The 18698-nt window shown below is 38.2% G+C and overlaps 1 protein-coding gene across 3 annotated transcripts in view; it reads left to right on the top strand.

Annotated features, from left to right (window-relative positions):
• Positions 1-18698, top strand: part of TENM1 (teneurin transmembrane protein 1) — a 783454-nt gene that overhangs the window by 499857 nt on the left and 264899 nt on the right. For 2 of the 3 annotated variants that reach the window (XM_045472378.1, XM_045472380.1), the window contains one exon: positions 3337-3489. In XM_045472378.1, the coding sequence (XP_045328334.1) occupies positions 3337-3489 (153 nt within the window). The remainder of the gene's footprint in view (positions 1-3336; positions 3490-18698) is intronic. The other variant, XM_045472379.1, reaches the window with a different exon arrangement.

Genomic DNA, 18698 nt, shown 5'->3' with positions numbered 1-18698 from the left:
TTCAGTTACTCAGGCTTCAAACCTTAACTATGTTGTATTCCTCCCTTTCCCTCATTTTCTTCTATTTTTGCCCCCAGCACACCTACACGTGTGCATGAGCGTGCGGTGAACATACATGTACGCACACACAGAACTTGTTACCAAACCCTGAGATGACGTTTATGCAATTTCCCCTTAAGGAATTGCCTTCTTTGCATTCCCACTGCCACTGCCCTAATTGAGACGCTCATTATTTCTCACCTAGATTAGTGCAGTGGTCATCCCAATTTGTGTTCTTGCCAAATCTTTAGGCCTCCCGAGTCATCGTTCTCCACACTAGTATTGGATTTATCTTCCCACAAAGGGTTGCTCCGATGATATCGTTTGTTTACCTAGAAGCCATCAGTTTTCCCCATTGCTATCAAATTAATCTTCCTGAAGAAAACTGATCATAACGCTCATTTGCTCAGAAAATAGCAATGTCTCCTTGTTGCCTAATAAATTGAACCCAAATATCTAAGTCTGGCATTCAACATCCTCACAACATGGCCCTAATCCTCCCTTCCAGCCTTAACTTCCACTATCATCTATACATAGCTATACTCCAGCCAACCCCAGCAACTTTCTTTGCCTCAAATACATCCTGTGCTTTACAAAGTCATATTTTGTTCAACCTGCCCCCTCACCCTACCCATTACTGTCAGCTGTCAAAGCTCTATACATTCTTTAAGGCTCATCTCTAATCCTGCTTCCTTCATTAAAGCATCCCTGATCAGCCCAGCCAATTTTAATCTGTTGTTCCTTTAAACCACTTCTTTTTTTAAGTTTTTCTTTTGATTCCAATTAGTTAACATACAGTGTAATACTAGTTTCAGGTGTACAATTTAGTGATTCAACACTTAACATACAACACCTGGTGCTCATCACAAGTGCCCTTAATCCCCATCACCTGTTTAACCCATTCGCCGACCCACCTTCTCTCTGGTAACCATCAGTTTGTGTTCTATATTTAAGAGTCTTTCTTGGTCTGCCTCCCTCTCTTTTTTCTCCTTTGTGTGTTTGTTTTGTTTCTTAAATTCCACATATGAGAGAAATCATGTGGGATTTGTCTTTCTCTGACTTACTTCACTTAGCATAATACTCTCTAGCTCCATCCCTGTCACTGTGAATGGCAAGATTTCATTCTTTTTTTTTTTTTAATGTTTATTTATTTTTGAGAGAGAGAGAGAGACAGAGCGTGAACGGGGGAGGGGAAGAGAGAGAGGGAGACAATCTGAAGCAGGCTTCAGGCTCTGTGCTGTCAGCACAGAGCCCGATGCGGGGCTCAAACTCATAGACCATGAGATCATGACCTGAGCTGAAGTCAGATGCTCGACTGAGCCACCCAGGCACCCCAAATTCATTCTTTTTTTATGGCTGAGTAACATTCCATTGTATATGTATACTGCATCTTTATCCATTCATCAGTCGATGGGCACTTGGGCTGTTTCCATAATTTGGCTATTGTAGATACTGCTGCTATAAACATGGAGGTGCATGTGTCCCTTTGGATTAGTGTTTTTGTATTTTTTGGGTAGATACCCAGTAGTGCGATTGCTGGATCATAAGGTAGTTCTATTTTTACCTCTTTGAGGAACCTCCATACTGTTTTCCAGAGCGGCTGCCCCAGTTTTCATTCCCACCAACAGTGCAAGAGGGCTCCCCTTTCTCCACATCCTCAACAACACCTGTTGTTTCTTGTGTTGTTGATTTTAGCCATTCTGACAGTTGTGAGGTGATATTTTATTCCTGGGTTGCAAGGGTGGTCTAATATTCGCAAATCAATCAACGTGATACACCATATCAATAAAAGAAAAGAACCATATGATCGTTTCAATAGATGCAGAAAAAGCATTTGACAAAGGACAGCATCGATTCATGATAAAAAACCCTCAACAGAGTAGATTTAGAGACAACGTTCCTTAACATAATAAAGGCCATATATGGAAAACCCACAGCTAATATCATCCTCAATGGGGGAAAAACGGAGAGCTTTTCCCCTAAGCTCAGGAACAAGACAGGGATGTCCACCCTAACCACTGTTACTTAGCACTGGAAGTCCTAGCCTCAGCAGTCAGACAATAAGCCACTTCTTTTATTTTTTTTTTCAATATTTTGTAAGGATTGTTTTCTTTGAAACAAGAGAATAAACCCTTTCTCTTAGAACAAAAATTCCTTTTCTCCCGCATGGCAAACATCACTGATAATTCATTGTAATAATTATCAACAAGACAGAAATCCCAAAGAAGAAAATTAAAATCCACCATAGGCCCCCATGTTGTGAACACGTTGCTGTATATTATCCTAGCCCTCTCTATCCAGACATCCACATGTCTACACACACACACGCACACACGCATTATAGATCATACTGTTTGTACTGTTTAGTAGCCTGATGTTTTTCATTTGATGCATCATAATTATTCCCATGCCAGTTCATAGTCCTCTCCAACATGATTTAATAGCCATGTAATCTTGTATTATTTATAATACCATCAGTTATTTCATTAATCTCGTTTGATGAATATTTAGATTGATCATAACTTTCTACTAGCTTTTAAATGTTACAATGGATAGCCTTGTAGTTTGGACACATTCGTAATTAACTCATAGAAATGGAATTGTGGGCTAAAAAGGTAAGCCAAATTTTAAAGTTTTTTGATAAATGGTGCCACATTACTCTCCACAAAGGTGTTTTTTTTTGTAATACTCTCGTGAAGAGTATATGAGAGTGCCCATTTTCCTGCACTCTGATCAACACAGGTATTTTTTTAATCCTCTGATAGCAGTTGAACCAGTATTACGTCAATTATTCGGCATATCTTATACTTATTTTATACTTGTGTTACTTCCAACTCCTACCCTAATAGGCATCTATATTTTAACATCTGCTGCAGCTATCATACGACTTTATGCATTCTGGGCACTCAGGAAACGTTTGCTGCATTGAATTGAATCGGAGCCATAGCTAAGGCCTCCCATGTTCTCGCGATACTCTGCAGTTTCCATATGCAAACTAGAGTTACACGACTCAGGGACATGGGAGAGGAAGGGCTAACAACGCTGAGGAGCAGCGTCCAATCCCATTGTGGTTGCTTAACTAATACTCCAACGTCTATCACCGGGAGAGCTACAGCTTCAAAACTTTAACAATAGCTACTTAGGAAAGTAGCTAAACGTATAACGTAGGTATAACGTGCAAGCTGGTTGGCCTAAAAGGAAACCGGTCATGGCATTTTTAGGTGGAAAGGGACAGCTGGCATAGGGACCGTGTCAGCGAGTCTGGAATAAGTTCATGTGTGGCTTGTTTTCTTGCAGCAGTGCATTTGTTCGGCCTGACTTGGCAGCTGCAACCAGTTGAAGGACAGCTCTATGAAAATGGAGTTAGCAAAGGGAACAGAGGGACCGAATCCATGGATACTACTTACTCTCCAATTGGAGGAAAAGTTTCCGATAAATCAGAGAAAAAAGGTACAGTGATCAAAATGATTGATTTATTGATTATTGATTACTTTTCTTCTAATTCGGTCTTTAGAGCTAAAGCTGGGATGGTTTCACTTCACATTAAATTTCATGATCACTCGAAAGAAGTACTCTACGTGGACAGAATAAATACATGTAAATGCCTTATGAAAGCAAATTTTCCTTTCTCTAGTGCCTTGAGTATAAACCAATTAAACTTTTCAAATATGTAGGCAATTTTGAAAATAGATAAATATTTACAGGATGGAGGTTTCAATACAATGGAAATTGCATTTCGCATATAACTACCCTGAAGCAACATGGGATTTTGATTAAGTTCTCTGTGTCCAAGCCCAGCATTTATATATAACATTTTACAAAGGGTATATGGAAATTTCTTCTGTTTATAATAAGAAAAAGCCTTTTATGCTTAATATAAGGGTGAATGTTTATGTCAAAGTGGGGGAACATGAACTTTTTTCTTGTTGGGGAACACAAATTCTTCATAGTTGGAGAAAAGAAAAAAGCACTTGGAATACTGAATTGTTAAATTTAACCAACATGAGCTTGAGCTACCAGACTTATTTACAATAAATGTCACAGGACCAACATTCCCAACATCTTATTCACATTGAATGATCTTAGTCTTAATATACAAGTATTGAAAATAACCGAAAGTTTGTATGACGATTTCTTTTGAAATAGGACTCAGCACACAAGGACTCAAACACTGTCAAATTTCAGGATGGCCTTCAAAAGCATAAATTGCAAACAAAACATGTAGCCAGCAGAATCCTAAATATCTTTAGGAGATCACATATAAACAGATGAATGAATGAATGATCCAAAGTCTACCCCCAAGAAGCTTACAATTGGAGGGGTGCCTGGGTGGCTCAGTCGGTTAAGCATCCAACGTCAGTACGGGTCTTGATCTCACGGTTTGTGGGTTCGAGCCCCAGGTCGGGCTCTGTGCTGACAGCTCAGAGCCTGGAGCCTGCTTCAGATTCTGTGCCTCCCTCTCTCTCTGTCCCTCCCCCACTCCTGCTTTGTCTTTCTGTCTCTCTCTTAAAAATAAACATTTAAAAAAAATTTTTAAAAGAAGCTTGCAATTTTATAGGGGTGGTAAGACAGTCTTATTTTGCGTGATTAGTTGCAAACAAGATATTTTGTTTTGTAGTTGTTTGAGTTACTCATCTTGATTTCTGTTTTTAGTTTCTTTTGGGGGGTTATTTGTGGGGTTTGCTCTGTTTTGTTTTTGTTTGCTTTTTAAAGGGCAATTCTTCTTTGGTCTATGCTTCAGTAAAAATTCATGGTTTGGTTTCAGGAAAACATTATGATTTGTCCTAGTTTTCAATTCACGATGCAGTTTGCTTTACGTTCTTGTTTAGAAATACTGTCTCTAGCCTTGGCTGACCTTTCACAGCAATTTTCATTGTTGCTGCTGAGAGGGGCTGAGGGTAGTACAAGGGTCAGTGATGACAGAGGAAAGGGTCTGAGTACATTTGGACTTGGACTTTTTCTCTCTTACTTTCTTTCCTACTGTTCCTTTATACCTGCAAGTGCAAGGGCCACCATTTGGTGCCTTTGGGATTTCTTGCCATTCACACTTGAAAATCAGGAATTATCTATTTGAGGGACACGAAACATGCAAGACAGAAGGTCATTACATAGTTGTTACCAGAGCATATTTGTTTTTTATGCTAATTCAGATATCTGTAATTCTCTTCCCCGAAGTATAGTTGACTCTTGAACAACATGGATTTGAACCGTGCAGATCCTCCTATATACAGACTTTTTCAATAAATACAGCACAGTACTGTAAATGTATTTTCTCTTCCTTATGACGTTCTTACCAACTTGTTTTTTTCTCTAGCTTACTTTATCGTAGGGATACAGTATATGTTACATGTAACATACAAAATATGTGTTAATCAACTGTTATGTTATTGGTAAGCCTTCTAACAGTGGACTATTAGTAGTTAAGTTTTGGAGGAGTCACAAGTTATACAAGGATTTTTGACTGCATGGAGTTTGGGAGGGAGAGGATTGGTGCCCCTAACCGCAGCGTTGTTCAAGAGTTAGCTATAGTTTGATGATGGTGACTAAAATTTATTAAATAATTAACCGTGTGTCAAGAATTGCTCCAGCCACTTAACAGGTGTTATACCATGAAGGTAACAGTATGGTCCTCGTTTTCCAAAGAAAAAAACAGAGACACAGAAAGGTTAAGTAACTTGCCCACGGTTACACAGCTAGAAACTGGTGATCTGATTTCAGAGCCTTGTTCCTACACTGTACTGAAATCCACACGCAAAATGTATGTGAAAACCACAAAAGACACTTTACCCAGTGAAAGCAAAGCCCCAGAGTCTATTCATGATGCATTTTAGAGAAATTCTATACACCTGTATTTTAATATGTTGTGACAAGTTTCATAAATGAAAAATTCTTTTAAGTTTCTGCTCAATTATAACAACAAACAGGCCAAACCAATTTCAATTTAATACTTTATTAAGAAAAATCATTAAGGGTTGATGCCATTTACACCAAGTTGTTATCTTAAACTGGCTTTTTATGGCAGTCTGAACAAAACCCTAACTGTAACTGCACATCATAGTTCAGCTATATTAGGTCTTTACTGCATATCACTCACTGAGTACAAACATAGCCCCTGTTTTATAATGCCATGTGTATACTAAACCAAACCTTGCAGAAGATGTAATATACTATAAGGATATTTTCAACTGGTCAGCTGTATCCTTTTATGATTTTCGAGACAGCACACACCCCATAAATACAGTCACAGAAGCTTGCCTTAATGATGCTCTGTACATTAAAATATAAAACTAAAAACCAGATAATCCTTTTTGCATTGTTTTCCTTACTCCTCTAGAGGATTGGGCATTGTAGTACTGTGGTTAAGAGCCTGGGCTCTGGAGCCAGACAGACCTGGCTTTGAATACTGACCGTGCCATTTACTGCCTCTCCAACGTCAGGCAGTGAATTGACACGACCTTGCTGAACTAGTGTCCTCATCTACAACATAAGGATGACAATAATAGTACCTGCCTCAAAAGTTGGTTGTGAAGAATAAGTGAGATAATGGTTGTAAAGCATATAGCGCAGTGCCAGGCACATTGTTTAGTTGAGCAGTAATTATTATGACCAAATGATTGGAAAATTACCTTGAGTTTATTGGCATCCTATTGGGTACTATAGATCCTGCTTTCAAACTGGTATCAGCTTTTCCATGGATGATGGCCTTCTTGGGACTTAGATATTTTCTCTTTTTAAAGCTTGATCTCTCTTAACAATTTAGCATCTATTATTTGGTAATTATCATCACCTTAACCATCAAAGTGATGAATCAAATAGAATGGCACGGAAAAGAAAATCAAATTCTACTGGAATTGGTTCCCCATAAACAGTAGTTAAATATATCTGCGTCTCCTTAGGAGATTAAAGACTTTTCTCATTACTTAGATTTCCAAATGAAAGAAAAAAGAATATTTGATTATAGACAGTTAGTATGCTAACATTTTCTTTTTGAAACTTAATTGAATAATTTGAATGGAATTTCCAAAAGAAGACTTAAGTCACAACCACATATTGCAATCTACCAGAAAGACCAGCTGTCGGTTGTTCAATAAACATTAATAGAATTGAAAGCCCCTACTACCTTAGAAACTTACAAAGTAGTCGTAACTCTTTCTCTTTAACTAAATAAACATTATGTAACAACTACTTTATTTTTTTTAATGAGCTGTCAGCACAGAGCCCCCGACATGGGGCTTGAACTCATGAACCGTGAGATTACGATCTAAGCCGACGTCAGACACTTAACTGGCTGAGCCGCCCAGGAACCCCATAACAACTACTTTAAACAGAGCAGGGGATAGAAAAGAGTAAAAGACTTAGTCCCAGACCTGAGTCATGTGACATCCATAAATTGACCTAAAAATAATCACAGTGTAATTTATCAACTAGTATGAAATGTTAAAATCTTAATAGATTATCAAATACAACGTCTTTATTTAAAGATGAAGAAACTGAGGTCCAGAAGGATCAAGAACTCACAGAGAACACACAGTCGGCATTTGAGTCCACCTCTTCTGTTTTCTCATCTGTTATTGAAATAACGTAACACAAACTAAACATATAAGTTGCTAAAGAGGTTTTCTAAGGAAGTATCAAAGGCAAAAACTAAACAAGTAGGGAAATTGATTTTACTCAGGCTATTGCAATAGGGAAAGCATTCCAGATCGGAAGATCAGAGTGAGCAAAGTGGATTTTGCCTTGGACTTCTATAGGAGGATAGGGACATGTGGGATGGTTTACAGTTGGGATTGTTTTGTACTCTGAGGAAGTCTCAGTCAGTCACCTGAACAGGAAATGTTTATGTCTGTGTCTAGCTAGTTGAAGGAGAACAAATAGTTCTCACCTCAGCTAATTATTTATGAGACAAAGAACAGGCAATTTTTAAAGTCTGTATTTCGTCTTTTGGCAGGTTCCAGCAAAAGGGGAAAGGTCTGTGTTTTGTCTTGTTACAGGTAAACAAAGGAGTTTTATGCAGTTCTTATGGGAGCCATGAGAAAGGGTGGACAGAGCCAAATCTATAAGTCATATGGGAAAGGGTTTCTAATGCAGTTATTTTTGTTTTTTGTTTATTTTGCAGTAAGCCATTTCCCAAAACGTAGAAGAGTGAGAGGATTTTGGAAAAAAAAAAAATTGGGAAGATTTCTGTTTTTTTTTTTTTTTTTAATACTTCTTTATTTATTTTGAGAATACGAGAGAGAGAGAGAGAAAGAGAGCAAGTGGGGTAGGGGCAGAGAGAGGAAGAGAGAAAATCCAAAGTAGACTCCATGCTGTCAGCACAGAGCCCAACGTGGAGCTCAGTCTCACAAATCATGAGATCGTGAGCTGAACCAAGATCAAGAGTTGGATGCTTAACCGACTAAGCCACCTAGGCACCCAAATGATTGGGAGGATTTCTTAACCAGCAGTTTTCCAGGAGCATGGGGCTGAGGTCAAGTCCAACATCGTCAGCAGCCATCTGAATGAGGAAGTTTATCCAGTAGTGGAGGGTACTGAATTCCTGCAGGTCGGATGCCAACATAGAGCACAGGAACAAAAAGGGTGGGTGGACAGAACTAAAGAACACTCACGTCAGCCTTTATCTCCTTTACGATTTTGCAAAAGTCTGGCCTTGGGAGAAAATGGCATTTCTTTTAAATTCATTCTACAAGATCTGTCTCCACAAAGTTGAAGTGAAGAAAAAAAAGGTATTTTCTAGTCCAGTGTCTGCTGAATATATGACCATACAAACAACATATAGCTGAGGTGCCTGAGTGGCTCAGTCAGTGGAGCATCTGACTCTTGGTTTCAGCTCAGGTCATCATCTCACAGTTCATGAGATTGAGCCCTGCATCAGGCTTGGAACTGACTGCATCGAGCCTGCTTGGGATTCTCTCTCTCTCTCTCTCTCTCTCTCTCTCTCTCTCTGTCCCTCCTCCGCTCATTCTCACTCTTTGTCTTTCTCAAAATAAATAAATAAACTTAAAAAAGACCTAACAACATATAGCTGATTGATATTACACAACTTAAGCCTGTCATGACGATGATTTAACCCAGACCATGCAATGACTATAGCTTCACCTCCCTGGGCTCCCAATTTCTTATTTGAAAAATAAGAGAGCGGCGTCTGGGTGGCTCAGTCTGTGAAGCGTCTGACTTCAGCTCAGGTCACGATCTCGTGGTCCGTGAGTTCGAGCCCCGCATCGGGCTCTGTGCTGACAGCTCAGAGCCTGGAGCCTGCTTCAGATTCTGTGTCTCCCTCTCTCTCTGACCCTCCCCCGTTCATGCTCTGTCTCTCTCTGTCTCATAAATAATAAATAAACATTAAAAAAGAAAAATAAGGGAGTTGGCTTTGTATAGGTTGAAAAATAATTTTTCCTCTAACCTTCTAAGCTCTTGGCTGAGGCAACCACCCCCCTGCAGCTATAATAAAAAGCCAGAAGAACAGGAGGAGGGAAAAAACAAAGAAGTTTAATAACATGTATGCTCCCTGCGTACACAAGAGAGACCCAGGAGAACTGAGGAACTCCTGGAATGGCCCAGGCCACCACTTTAAATACGATCTCCAGCTGAAGACAAAAGATGTTGGGGGATAGGGAGCCCAAGTATGGGAGGCTGTCAGGCAAAGCACAGTGAGCGAGAGTATGGTTGGTACACAGATCTAAGTCCCCGCCTCCTCCAGTTGGTAAGAGTTTCTAGAAATGTAGGCACATCTTTCTGGTACAGAGAGGGAGCCACCCTTACAGATGGAGACTTCCTTATAAATGTAAATGTCCCTTACAAAAGGGTAACTTCCATGCAGGTTTTCTGTGTCAGCTGTTTCTTCAAGATGATCCTTATGCCAAAGAACCCGTACTGTGGGGTGGCAAATTCAACCCTCCTTCAGCTTTAAACCCTTTGGGGAGTGGAGGACAGATAGCGGGCAGTGAAACACATTTTACAAATTAAATCTTACCCACAAGGCACAAACGTAAAACAGATAAAAGGCACATCTCTCCAGATACAATGGGGGAGGGGTGTCAGATTCCTGCCACACCTCCCCTAGTCTTTCCTTTTCCTTTCCTTGTCCTCCATTCTCCTCCGAGCTGCTAAAACTTTGACAAACAAGGGGTGATGTTCCATACCACTGGCTTATCTCTAAGGTTCCCTCCAGCTGTGTACATTATGTGTCAGTGAATTCGAATTCTGCAGTTAAGGAAGAGCAAATAGCCATTCCAAGTAAAGTGGACCTATTTTTGCAAAAGGGGTGTATACTCTTGGAAAGTGGTTGAAAATGCACGTCTGTAAAATTTGTAACCACTTTGTCATTTAAAGTACTTGCCGAGAAATCTGTTGTAATTCAAATAATTAATTCCCAGTTTTCTGCCTTATAAGTTTGGATCTTTGACATGTACATAACAATAACAGTCTGCACTTAGAGAGCATTTACAATTTAAAAATACTTTAATGCCTTTTTTCCACATAACAGTTTTATGCTGTAGCAGCTATTGTTACCCTTGTTTTACACTTGAAAAGGAAAAAACAAGAAGGTTAAGAGACTGGGCTTGCATAATGGACAGAACTACAGGCAGAGCTGAAACGAGGATCCAGTCTTTCCTTAGTGTTAGCTCAATACCCTTCTTTGAGCCTTTTCTTTCTTCTTTTAAAAATTCTTTTCTCAAGGCCAATTGTTTAACAGCTGTCTTGATTAATGCATGAATGCATGTGGTCAAATGTATATCTTTTCGATAAGAGTACTTTGCAAATCTTACATTTCCCTCCAAAGATCTAGGTTCAGCAAGACTATCCCTCCTCCTTAAAGCAGAGTGGGCGCACACACACACACACACACACACACACACACACACACACACACAGACTCACATATAAACATACCCCTTGAGAATTGAAAGTTAACAGCACAAATGTACTTTTCATGACCTCCTTTGATTGTAGACCTAGCTGGAGAGGGGTGTGTGTGTGTTGCTTGTTTTTTGGGGTTTGTTGTGGTTGGAATGTTTTGTTTTACCTGCTGCATATTTATATTGGAGGCAATTTATTCAATGACAATTGTGGACCTTGAATAAAAGCCTGAATTCGAAATTTACTTATCATTTTACTTGATATTTATTTCACAGACCCAGTCAGTAGGTAAAGATTCATTTTGTGGTCCAAAAGTAAAGAACTGCACCAACCCCACCCAGGTAATCACTGTGCGTTCAGACGGAACACAGTCCTGCAGTATAATTCTGTGGTTCTTCAATATTGGTTCATAGGACATGTGGATATTAAAATGCACTCAGCTGCCCTTTGAGTCAACCCATAGTTTCAGTATCTTTTACTTAAAGGATATTAGAGCCCAGGACATTGTGGTGGAATTGGGAATAATTCATATAAGCACAACAAACCACATGAATAAAATAGTAATGCACTAACAAAGACAACAATGTTGGGAGCGTAACATTATTATTTTTAAAGATTGATGGCAAATTACAGTAAATGTTTCCTATAATGCTATATAGATGTTTCTCTAATACAAGGTTTCAGGGGGCCCAGCTAGAGTGCTGCAGCTTGTTTTCAACTATATTAAATCACTTTATCAATATACTTCAGTTTTAACAAAAGCTTTTCTAAAGCATACTGGAGACCTGACTTCTGAAACAGATTTATGGAAAGGGTTCACTATGCTAAAAGGCAAACTTATTTACGGTATAAAAAATTCATGTTAAATGTTCTTGGTCATATATGTTTAATGTTTCATTCTTGTTTCATTTTAATCCTCATTTTACTTTTGTTTGTTTGTTTAATACACACCTTTCCTGTGATGCCGTGCAGAATATGTCTACCCTGTGGTCCCTCTAGCCTAATAGTATATATCTGACAGGGGCACTAAGTGGTGTTCTAGGAATGGCTGATTGATCCTCCTGGAAAAGTCCTTCAAAAGCTAGGGGATCTTCCCATAACATCTTTATAACATCTTTGTTTTGGAGGGGGAGAAACAGTGCATTATAGAAATTTACAAACCATGTGTAGATCTAATTCTCTTGAGTATCTGTTTATATCATTCAGCCTATATTATTTTTGGAGTAAGTTCGAACATTTACTAGCTTTTGCATGAAGTCAAAGGTGGTTCTACTACGTAAAATTTACTTTTGAAAATAAAATCCTAGAGTTGTAGGATTTGACGTACAAGTCTGCATTTCCCTTTGTATAACTTTTGCAATCCCATAGATGATAGTAACATATCCCTTTTTAGCCTTCACTTTTCTACTACTCTGAGCCTTTGGCTTTACTTCTGAACTCTTCTTGTAGCTCTGTTTTCCCTTAGTCATTTTGCTTGCCTTTTCCTATGTCCATTGTACATCCCACCAAAGGTATCTTGACCAGAACTGTACACAGACACCGTATTCCCATCACCAGTGGTTCAGAGAGATGGAAGAATAAACGTATAAAAGTTAGATTGTAGGAGAAATGATTCTTGGTCACCCCAAAGTCTCCATTCAAATAACATGAAGGGAAGAAAAAAATGAGATCTTAGTGTTCACAAACATAGAAGCTCATGATTTTTAATGCTATATGAGTCAAGATGCTATTTTCACTGCACTAAGTACTGTGGAAAGTTCACAAATGAAGCAGAAGGCATAGCTTTTGCCCTTGCGAAAGATCCTATTCAATAGGAGAGCGGGACAAAACATGCATACATGCACACACAGCGCAAAATCACATGCAACCAACTATTGTACAGAAATAGAAATGAGATGGTTAGGTGATTAAGAGGCTTAAAAGAAAAAAGATGAATAGATTATTGTTATTATAGAAACAGTTTGAGCTGGACCTTGAGAAACAAGAAAAAAATCAATCCACGTTGACCTTAAAGAGTGCGTATTTAGGAGAATGGAATAATAGAGTAGTGGGGGGAAATGCAGATGGTAATAGCCTAAGTGGTAAATGGATAATGAAGCAATAGAGGCAGCAGATGGAGACAGCTTGGCAAGGAAAGGAAGGAGATAAATAGTATGATAACAAGATGAAGGGGCAGTTGGGTCATCTTATTTTTTTTTAAAGAGAGACTTGTGCTTGTTTGAAGACAAAGAGCAAGAGACCAGTAGAGAGGGAGACATTGAGGATGCCAGTAAGGAAAGACCAAAGTCTTGACAGGAGAAGAGAGGAAGAAGGAGCCTCAGAGAGAAACTCAGGCCCAAATTTTATGGCACACTGAGTATGCGCGAGGCATTTTGACATTGCAGAAGGGAGAGGTAGGAGTTCCAAAAGAAGACACAGTAAGTGTTCAATACATGCTACTATCTATCATGATAAATATCACTCTTGTTATTAGCAGTGCTCTGTAGTGACTTTTGCTTGCAGGAAGAATTTTAAATTTGATATTATTGAAGATGTTTCTGGGTTCCTTAAAGGTAGAAATCAAAAAGGCTATACTGATATGACAGCCCATGAGAACTGGTGCCTATGCTGGCTGTTTCTTTTTCCAGAGGCCTGGCTCAAGAAGACATACAACTGTTACCCGCAACTATGGGATAGGTGGCTTATAATGTAATTGTCTTTATTAAATGCCCAGTTGGTAGATGTCAGGAATTTAGACAGACGTGACTGCTCCGTTCTCTGGGCACTTACATTCTAAGATACAAAAGGGGGTGCTGGATAAATTGAGCTGTGACCAGCCCTCCTGCCGCCATCCCCAAGTTCAGAAGGATGTGATCATAATAACCTACATATAACCGACATCTAACATTGTATAAAAATATAGGAAATAGGCATCCCTGTGGTGTACTACCAGTTACGTGTTCTAAAATACTGGCCAGGAGATAGTTCAGCTTCTCTGTAGCAGATGACCATCCAAAACCACCTGGAAACACATCAAAACTCTTATGACACTTTGTGATAGTTTGTGTGTATGTGTGTGTAGGCTATGCATGCCAATTTATGACTTACAACCATATTTTCTGAAAGAGCTTTATTGAGCTACAATTTACATACTGCATAATTCACCGATTCAAAGTGTGCGATTCGGTGATTCTTAGCATGTTCAGAGTTGTGTAACCATCATCACTGTTTAAGTCTACAACATTTTCTAATTCCTAGAACACCGAAAAGAAACCTTGTAGGCATTGGCAGTTACTCCATATCCGCACTTCTCCCCAGCCCCTGGCAACCACTAATCCTGGTTTTATAGATTTGCCTATGTGTACATTTTATATAAATGGAATCATGTAATGTGTAGTCTTCTGTGTCTGGCTTCTTTCAGTTAACACAGTGTTTTCAGACTTTGTCCATGTTGTAGCATGTACCAATACTTAATTCCTTTGTATGGTTGAATAATATTCCACTGTAGGACTATACCATATTTTGTTTATCAACTCAACAAGTGATGGACCTTTTGTGGATTTTCACTTTTTTGGCTATTATGAATAATGCTGCTATAAACATTCATGTACAAGCTTTTGTCAGAACACCTGTTTTCAGTTTTTTTGAGGGAGTCACTGGTAAAAGGATGCCAATTTCTCCACGTTTTGTCTATCGTTTTAATTTTAGCTGTCTTAGTGAGTATGAAGTGGTATCTCATTGTGCTTTTAACTTGCATGTCCTAATGATATTGAGCCTCTTTTCCTGTGTTCATTGGCCAATCTTTGGAGAAAGATCTATTCAGATCCTTGGCCTGTTTTTCAATTGGTTTACTTGGTTTTTTATTGATGAGTTTGTAAGGTTTCTTAACGTATTCCAGATACAAGTCTCTTATCCAATATATGATTTGAAAATATTTTTTCACTTTCTGTAGGCAGTTTATTCACTTTCTTGATGGTGTCCTTTGAAGCACAGAAGTTTTTAATTTTGATGAAGTCAAATGCATCTATTTTGTTTTTTGTTGTATGTGCTTTTGATATCTTATCTAAGAAACTATTGCCAAATCCAAGGTCAGAGAGATTCACCCCTGTGTTTTCATCTGAGAATTTTATAGGTTTAGTTCTTAAATGTAGATATTTGATCCATTTTGAGTTAATTTTTGTATATGGTGTGAGGGAGCCATTTAACTTCCCTCTTTTGCTTGTGGATATCCACTTGTCCCTCACCACTTATTGAAAAGGCTATTCTTTCCCCCATTGAATTGTCTTGGTGCCCTTGTTGCAATTAGGTTGACCATAAATGTGATATTTTATTTCGTGACTCTCTATTCTGTCCCATTGATCAATATGTCTGCCGTAATACCAGTACCATTACTGTACCTGTAATAAATTTTGAAATCAGGAAGTGTGAGGCCTCTAATGTTTTCCTATTTTTTTTTTCACAGATGGCTTTAGTTATTCTGGGTTCCTTGAATTTCCACATGAATTTTAGTTCAGCTTGTGTACTTCTGGAAAATGGGACTTAGAATCTTTTTTTTTTTAATTTTACTTTTTATTTTTTAAAATTTACATCCAAATTAGTTAGCATAGTGAAAAAATGATTTCAGGAGTAGATTCCTTAATGCCCCTTACCCATTTAGCCCATTCCCCCTCCCACAACTCTTCCAGCAACCCTCAGTTTGTTCTCCATATTTATGAGTCTCTTCTGTTTTGTCCCCTTCCCTATTTTAATATGATTTTTGTTTCCCTTCCCTTATGTTCATCTGTTTTGTCTCTTAAAGTCCTCATATGAGTGAAATCATATGATTTATGTCTTTCTCTGAATAACTAATTTCACTTAGCATAGCACCCTCCAGTTCCATCCACGTAGTTGCAAATGGCAAGATTTCATTCTTTTTGAGTGCTGAGTAATACTCCATTGTCTATATATACTACATCTTCTTTATCCCTTCATCCATCAATGGACATTTGGGCTCTTTCCATACTTTGGCTATTGTTGATAGTGCTGCTATAAACATGGGGGTGCATGTGTCCCTTCGAAACAGCACACCTGTATCCCTTGGATTAATGCCTACTAGTGCAATTGCTGGGTTGTAGGGTAGTTCTATTTTTAGTTTTTTGAGGAACGTCCATACTGTTTTCCAGAGTGGCTGCACCAGCTTGTATTGCCACCAACAATGCAAAAGAGATCCTCTTTCTCCGCATCCTCGCCAACATCTGTTGTTGCCTGCGTTGTTCATGTTAGCCATTGTGACAGGTGTAAGGTGGTATCTCATTGTGGTTTTGATTTGTATTTCCCTGATGATGAGTGATGTGGAGCATTTTTTCATGTGTCGGTTGGCCATTAGGATGGGACTTAGAATCTTCATGGGGATTGCATTGAATCTGCAGATCAGTTTAGGAAGTATTGCCATTTTAACAATAGTAAATCTTGTAATCCATGAATATGGATGTGTTTCCATTTATTTAGATCTTCTTCAGTTTCTTTCAATGATGTTTTGTATTTCTCAGGGTACAAGTCTTACAAGTTTTTTTGTTAAATTCATCCCTGGTTTTTATTCTTTTTGATATTATATATAAGTGGAAACCCTTTCTTTTAATTTCCTTTTTTGACTTTTCAGTGCATGTTTCCATATTTATTCATTAAGCTTTGAATATGGGGGTTTTTTTGTTGCTAATGGGAATATTATTTTCTTTTAAGGAGGAATTTTTACCATGCTAACCCATGACTCTGAGTAAATGTTTGAATATGTAACATGTGATGATAAATTTGAGTTTCATATTCTAGTTTTCACCGAAGAAATTCAAAGAGATTGGCTACTCCGTGTACTATTGGTAATAATCAACATACTGTTCTACAAACATAATTTGTGTTTCAGTATATGAGATTGTATATCATGTCAGGAGAGCCAGAAAATTGGAAACCAATGTTTGTGAATACCACTTAGTGGTCATTATAACACACCAGAAGAACTGTGAAATTTCTTAGGAAAAGTGGAAATCTTGTGACAAAATTTAAAGAAATACTTGTACAAAGAGAATTATGTCTCTTAAGTGATAATATGTTCAACAAACAGATATACAGAGTCAGAGTGCAATTCAAAATTAGTCCTTTAATTAATGGTGAGATTTTAACAATACCATTTCACTTCTGTCTGAGAAGGTGTATGTAATACTAGATGAGCTACTGTCCTGGAATGTAAAGTCTCAGTTTCTGAACATAACTGTTTACACTTACACACTAATGTATTTCTCAAGTGTAATATTCGTTAATGGACTTTTCCACACAAAAATGGACTTTTCCACAGCTATCTGTTATCAGTATCAGGAAGGTGGGGGTATTTTATTTCTAAACATATTTTATTCACAGTTAATTCCTAAAGGGTTCCATGTGGCGATAGTTTCAGTTCTTCCACTAACCCTTTTACCAAAATGTCAAAATAAGTGATCAACATTACTAAATAAATTATTAAGATTACTATTTTATTAATTCATCCAAACAGTATTTATCAAGTGCCTACTATGTATACAAGGTTCATTCTTCCTTTTTTTTTTTTCTCCTACCTACTCCTGGGTTATAGAACCAATATAAAAAGCATGTGTAATACACAACGTGGAAAATCTGTCCCTGAAGAATTAAGAGTTGAATACGTATTTTTCTTCAATGGTTCATATAAGGAGAATCATACAAAGTTACTTAGATGGAAAGGGTAGGGTAAGTTTTCACTGTCCCCTTTAGATTTCTTCACGGCTTTTGATCATAGGGATTAGGGCTTGATTTCACACCCCCAATTTGTTTGAAGCATGGATTCTCTAAATTTCACAAAGATTTGTTACTATGAAATAATTATTATGTTTGAAGGAGCAAAAAGAAGATGGCACTTAAGCCATGAACCACATTCTAGGACTAATTCAGGTGAAAGACCACCCCAAAAGCATTTATTGATGTCTTTTGAAGACTTTGAATGTGCTATTGGCTGAAGTGAAAGGCAACTATGATCTTAAGGCATATTTCTTTTACGTGCCTTTTACGTGCCTTTGGACAGCATTCCCTTCAGTTAATAAAGCAGTATCTTCTTAGCTTAGATAGCTTTTATGGAATTTGCAAATGCCTTTAAAAGACTACTAAGATTGCCGTTACGGACAATACCACAGCCTTTAACCTAGTCATTTTTACATAAGGACCTGGTATTGGAATCCTTTTAGTGACCACGTGTCAGTATCTTCTACTAATGTTTCACTGAGTTTTGTGCAGAATCATTAAGCCCGGTCTACCTGCATTAAGTAGAAAAAATAAATACTTGTGTATGTCCAGAATATAGTCACTTACCCCTGTCTTATCAGGATGATTTTGTTAGTAATTATGTTATTAGTATTCAGGTATATGTCTGAGTCTAGATATAATGAAGCCTTAGTTTAGTCGGTAGAGCCACTGCACATGGTGTCTGTCACCAGGCCTGTGTATTTACCTTCCAGGTAGCTTGACCTTTTCGTTTTGAACTAAGCAACCATCAGTTAGCTTGCCATCCTTCAACACGGCCTATCTGCCATTGTTTTTTACCACTCAGCAGTTGATGCCTGTGTTGCAACCTATAAAGAGAGTGTTTAGCTCAAACTAAATTGGTGGATATTGGTGAGACTGTGATAAGTACAGTACTGCACAGTTTGATATGATCCATGGCAGCCCGCACTTGCTCTTGGATTTGTGCAAGGGCGTGTTCTGTTACTGGAGAGTTTGGTCTTCCTAGACCTTCCGATATGCTGTAGGAGTGTAACTGGTTAAACGACAATTAAAACATGAATTAT

This window comes from Leopardus geoffroyi, chromosome X, assembly GCF_018350155.1.
Source record: "Leopardus geoffroyi isolate Oge1 chromosome X, O.geoffroyi_Oge1_pat1.0, whole genome shotgun sequence".
Classification (NCBI taxonomy): Eukaryota; Metazoa; Chordata; class Mammalia; order Carnivora; family Felidae; genus Leopardus; species Leopardus geoffroyi.
The sequence above is the reverse complement of the archived record's forward strand: the minus strand, read 5'-3'. Positions and strand labels throughout refer to the sequence as shown.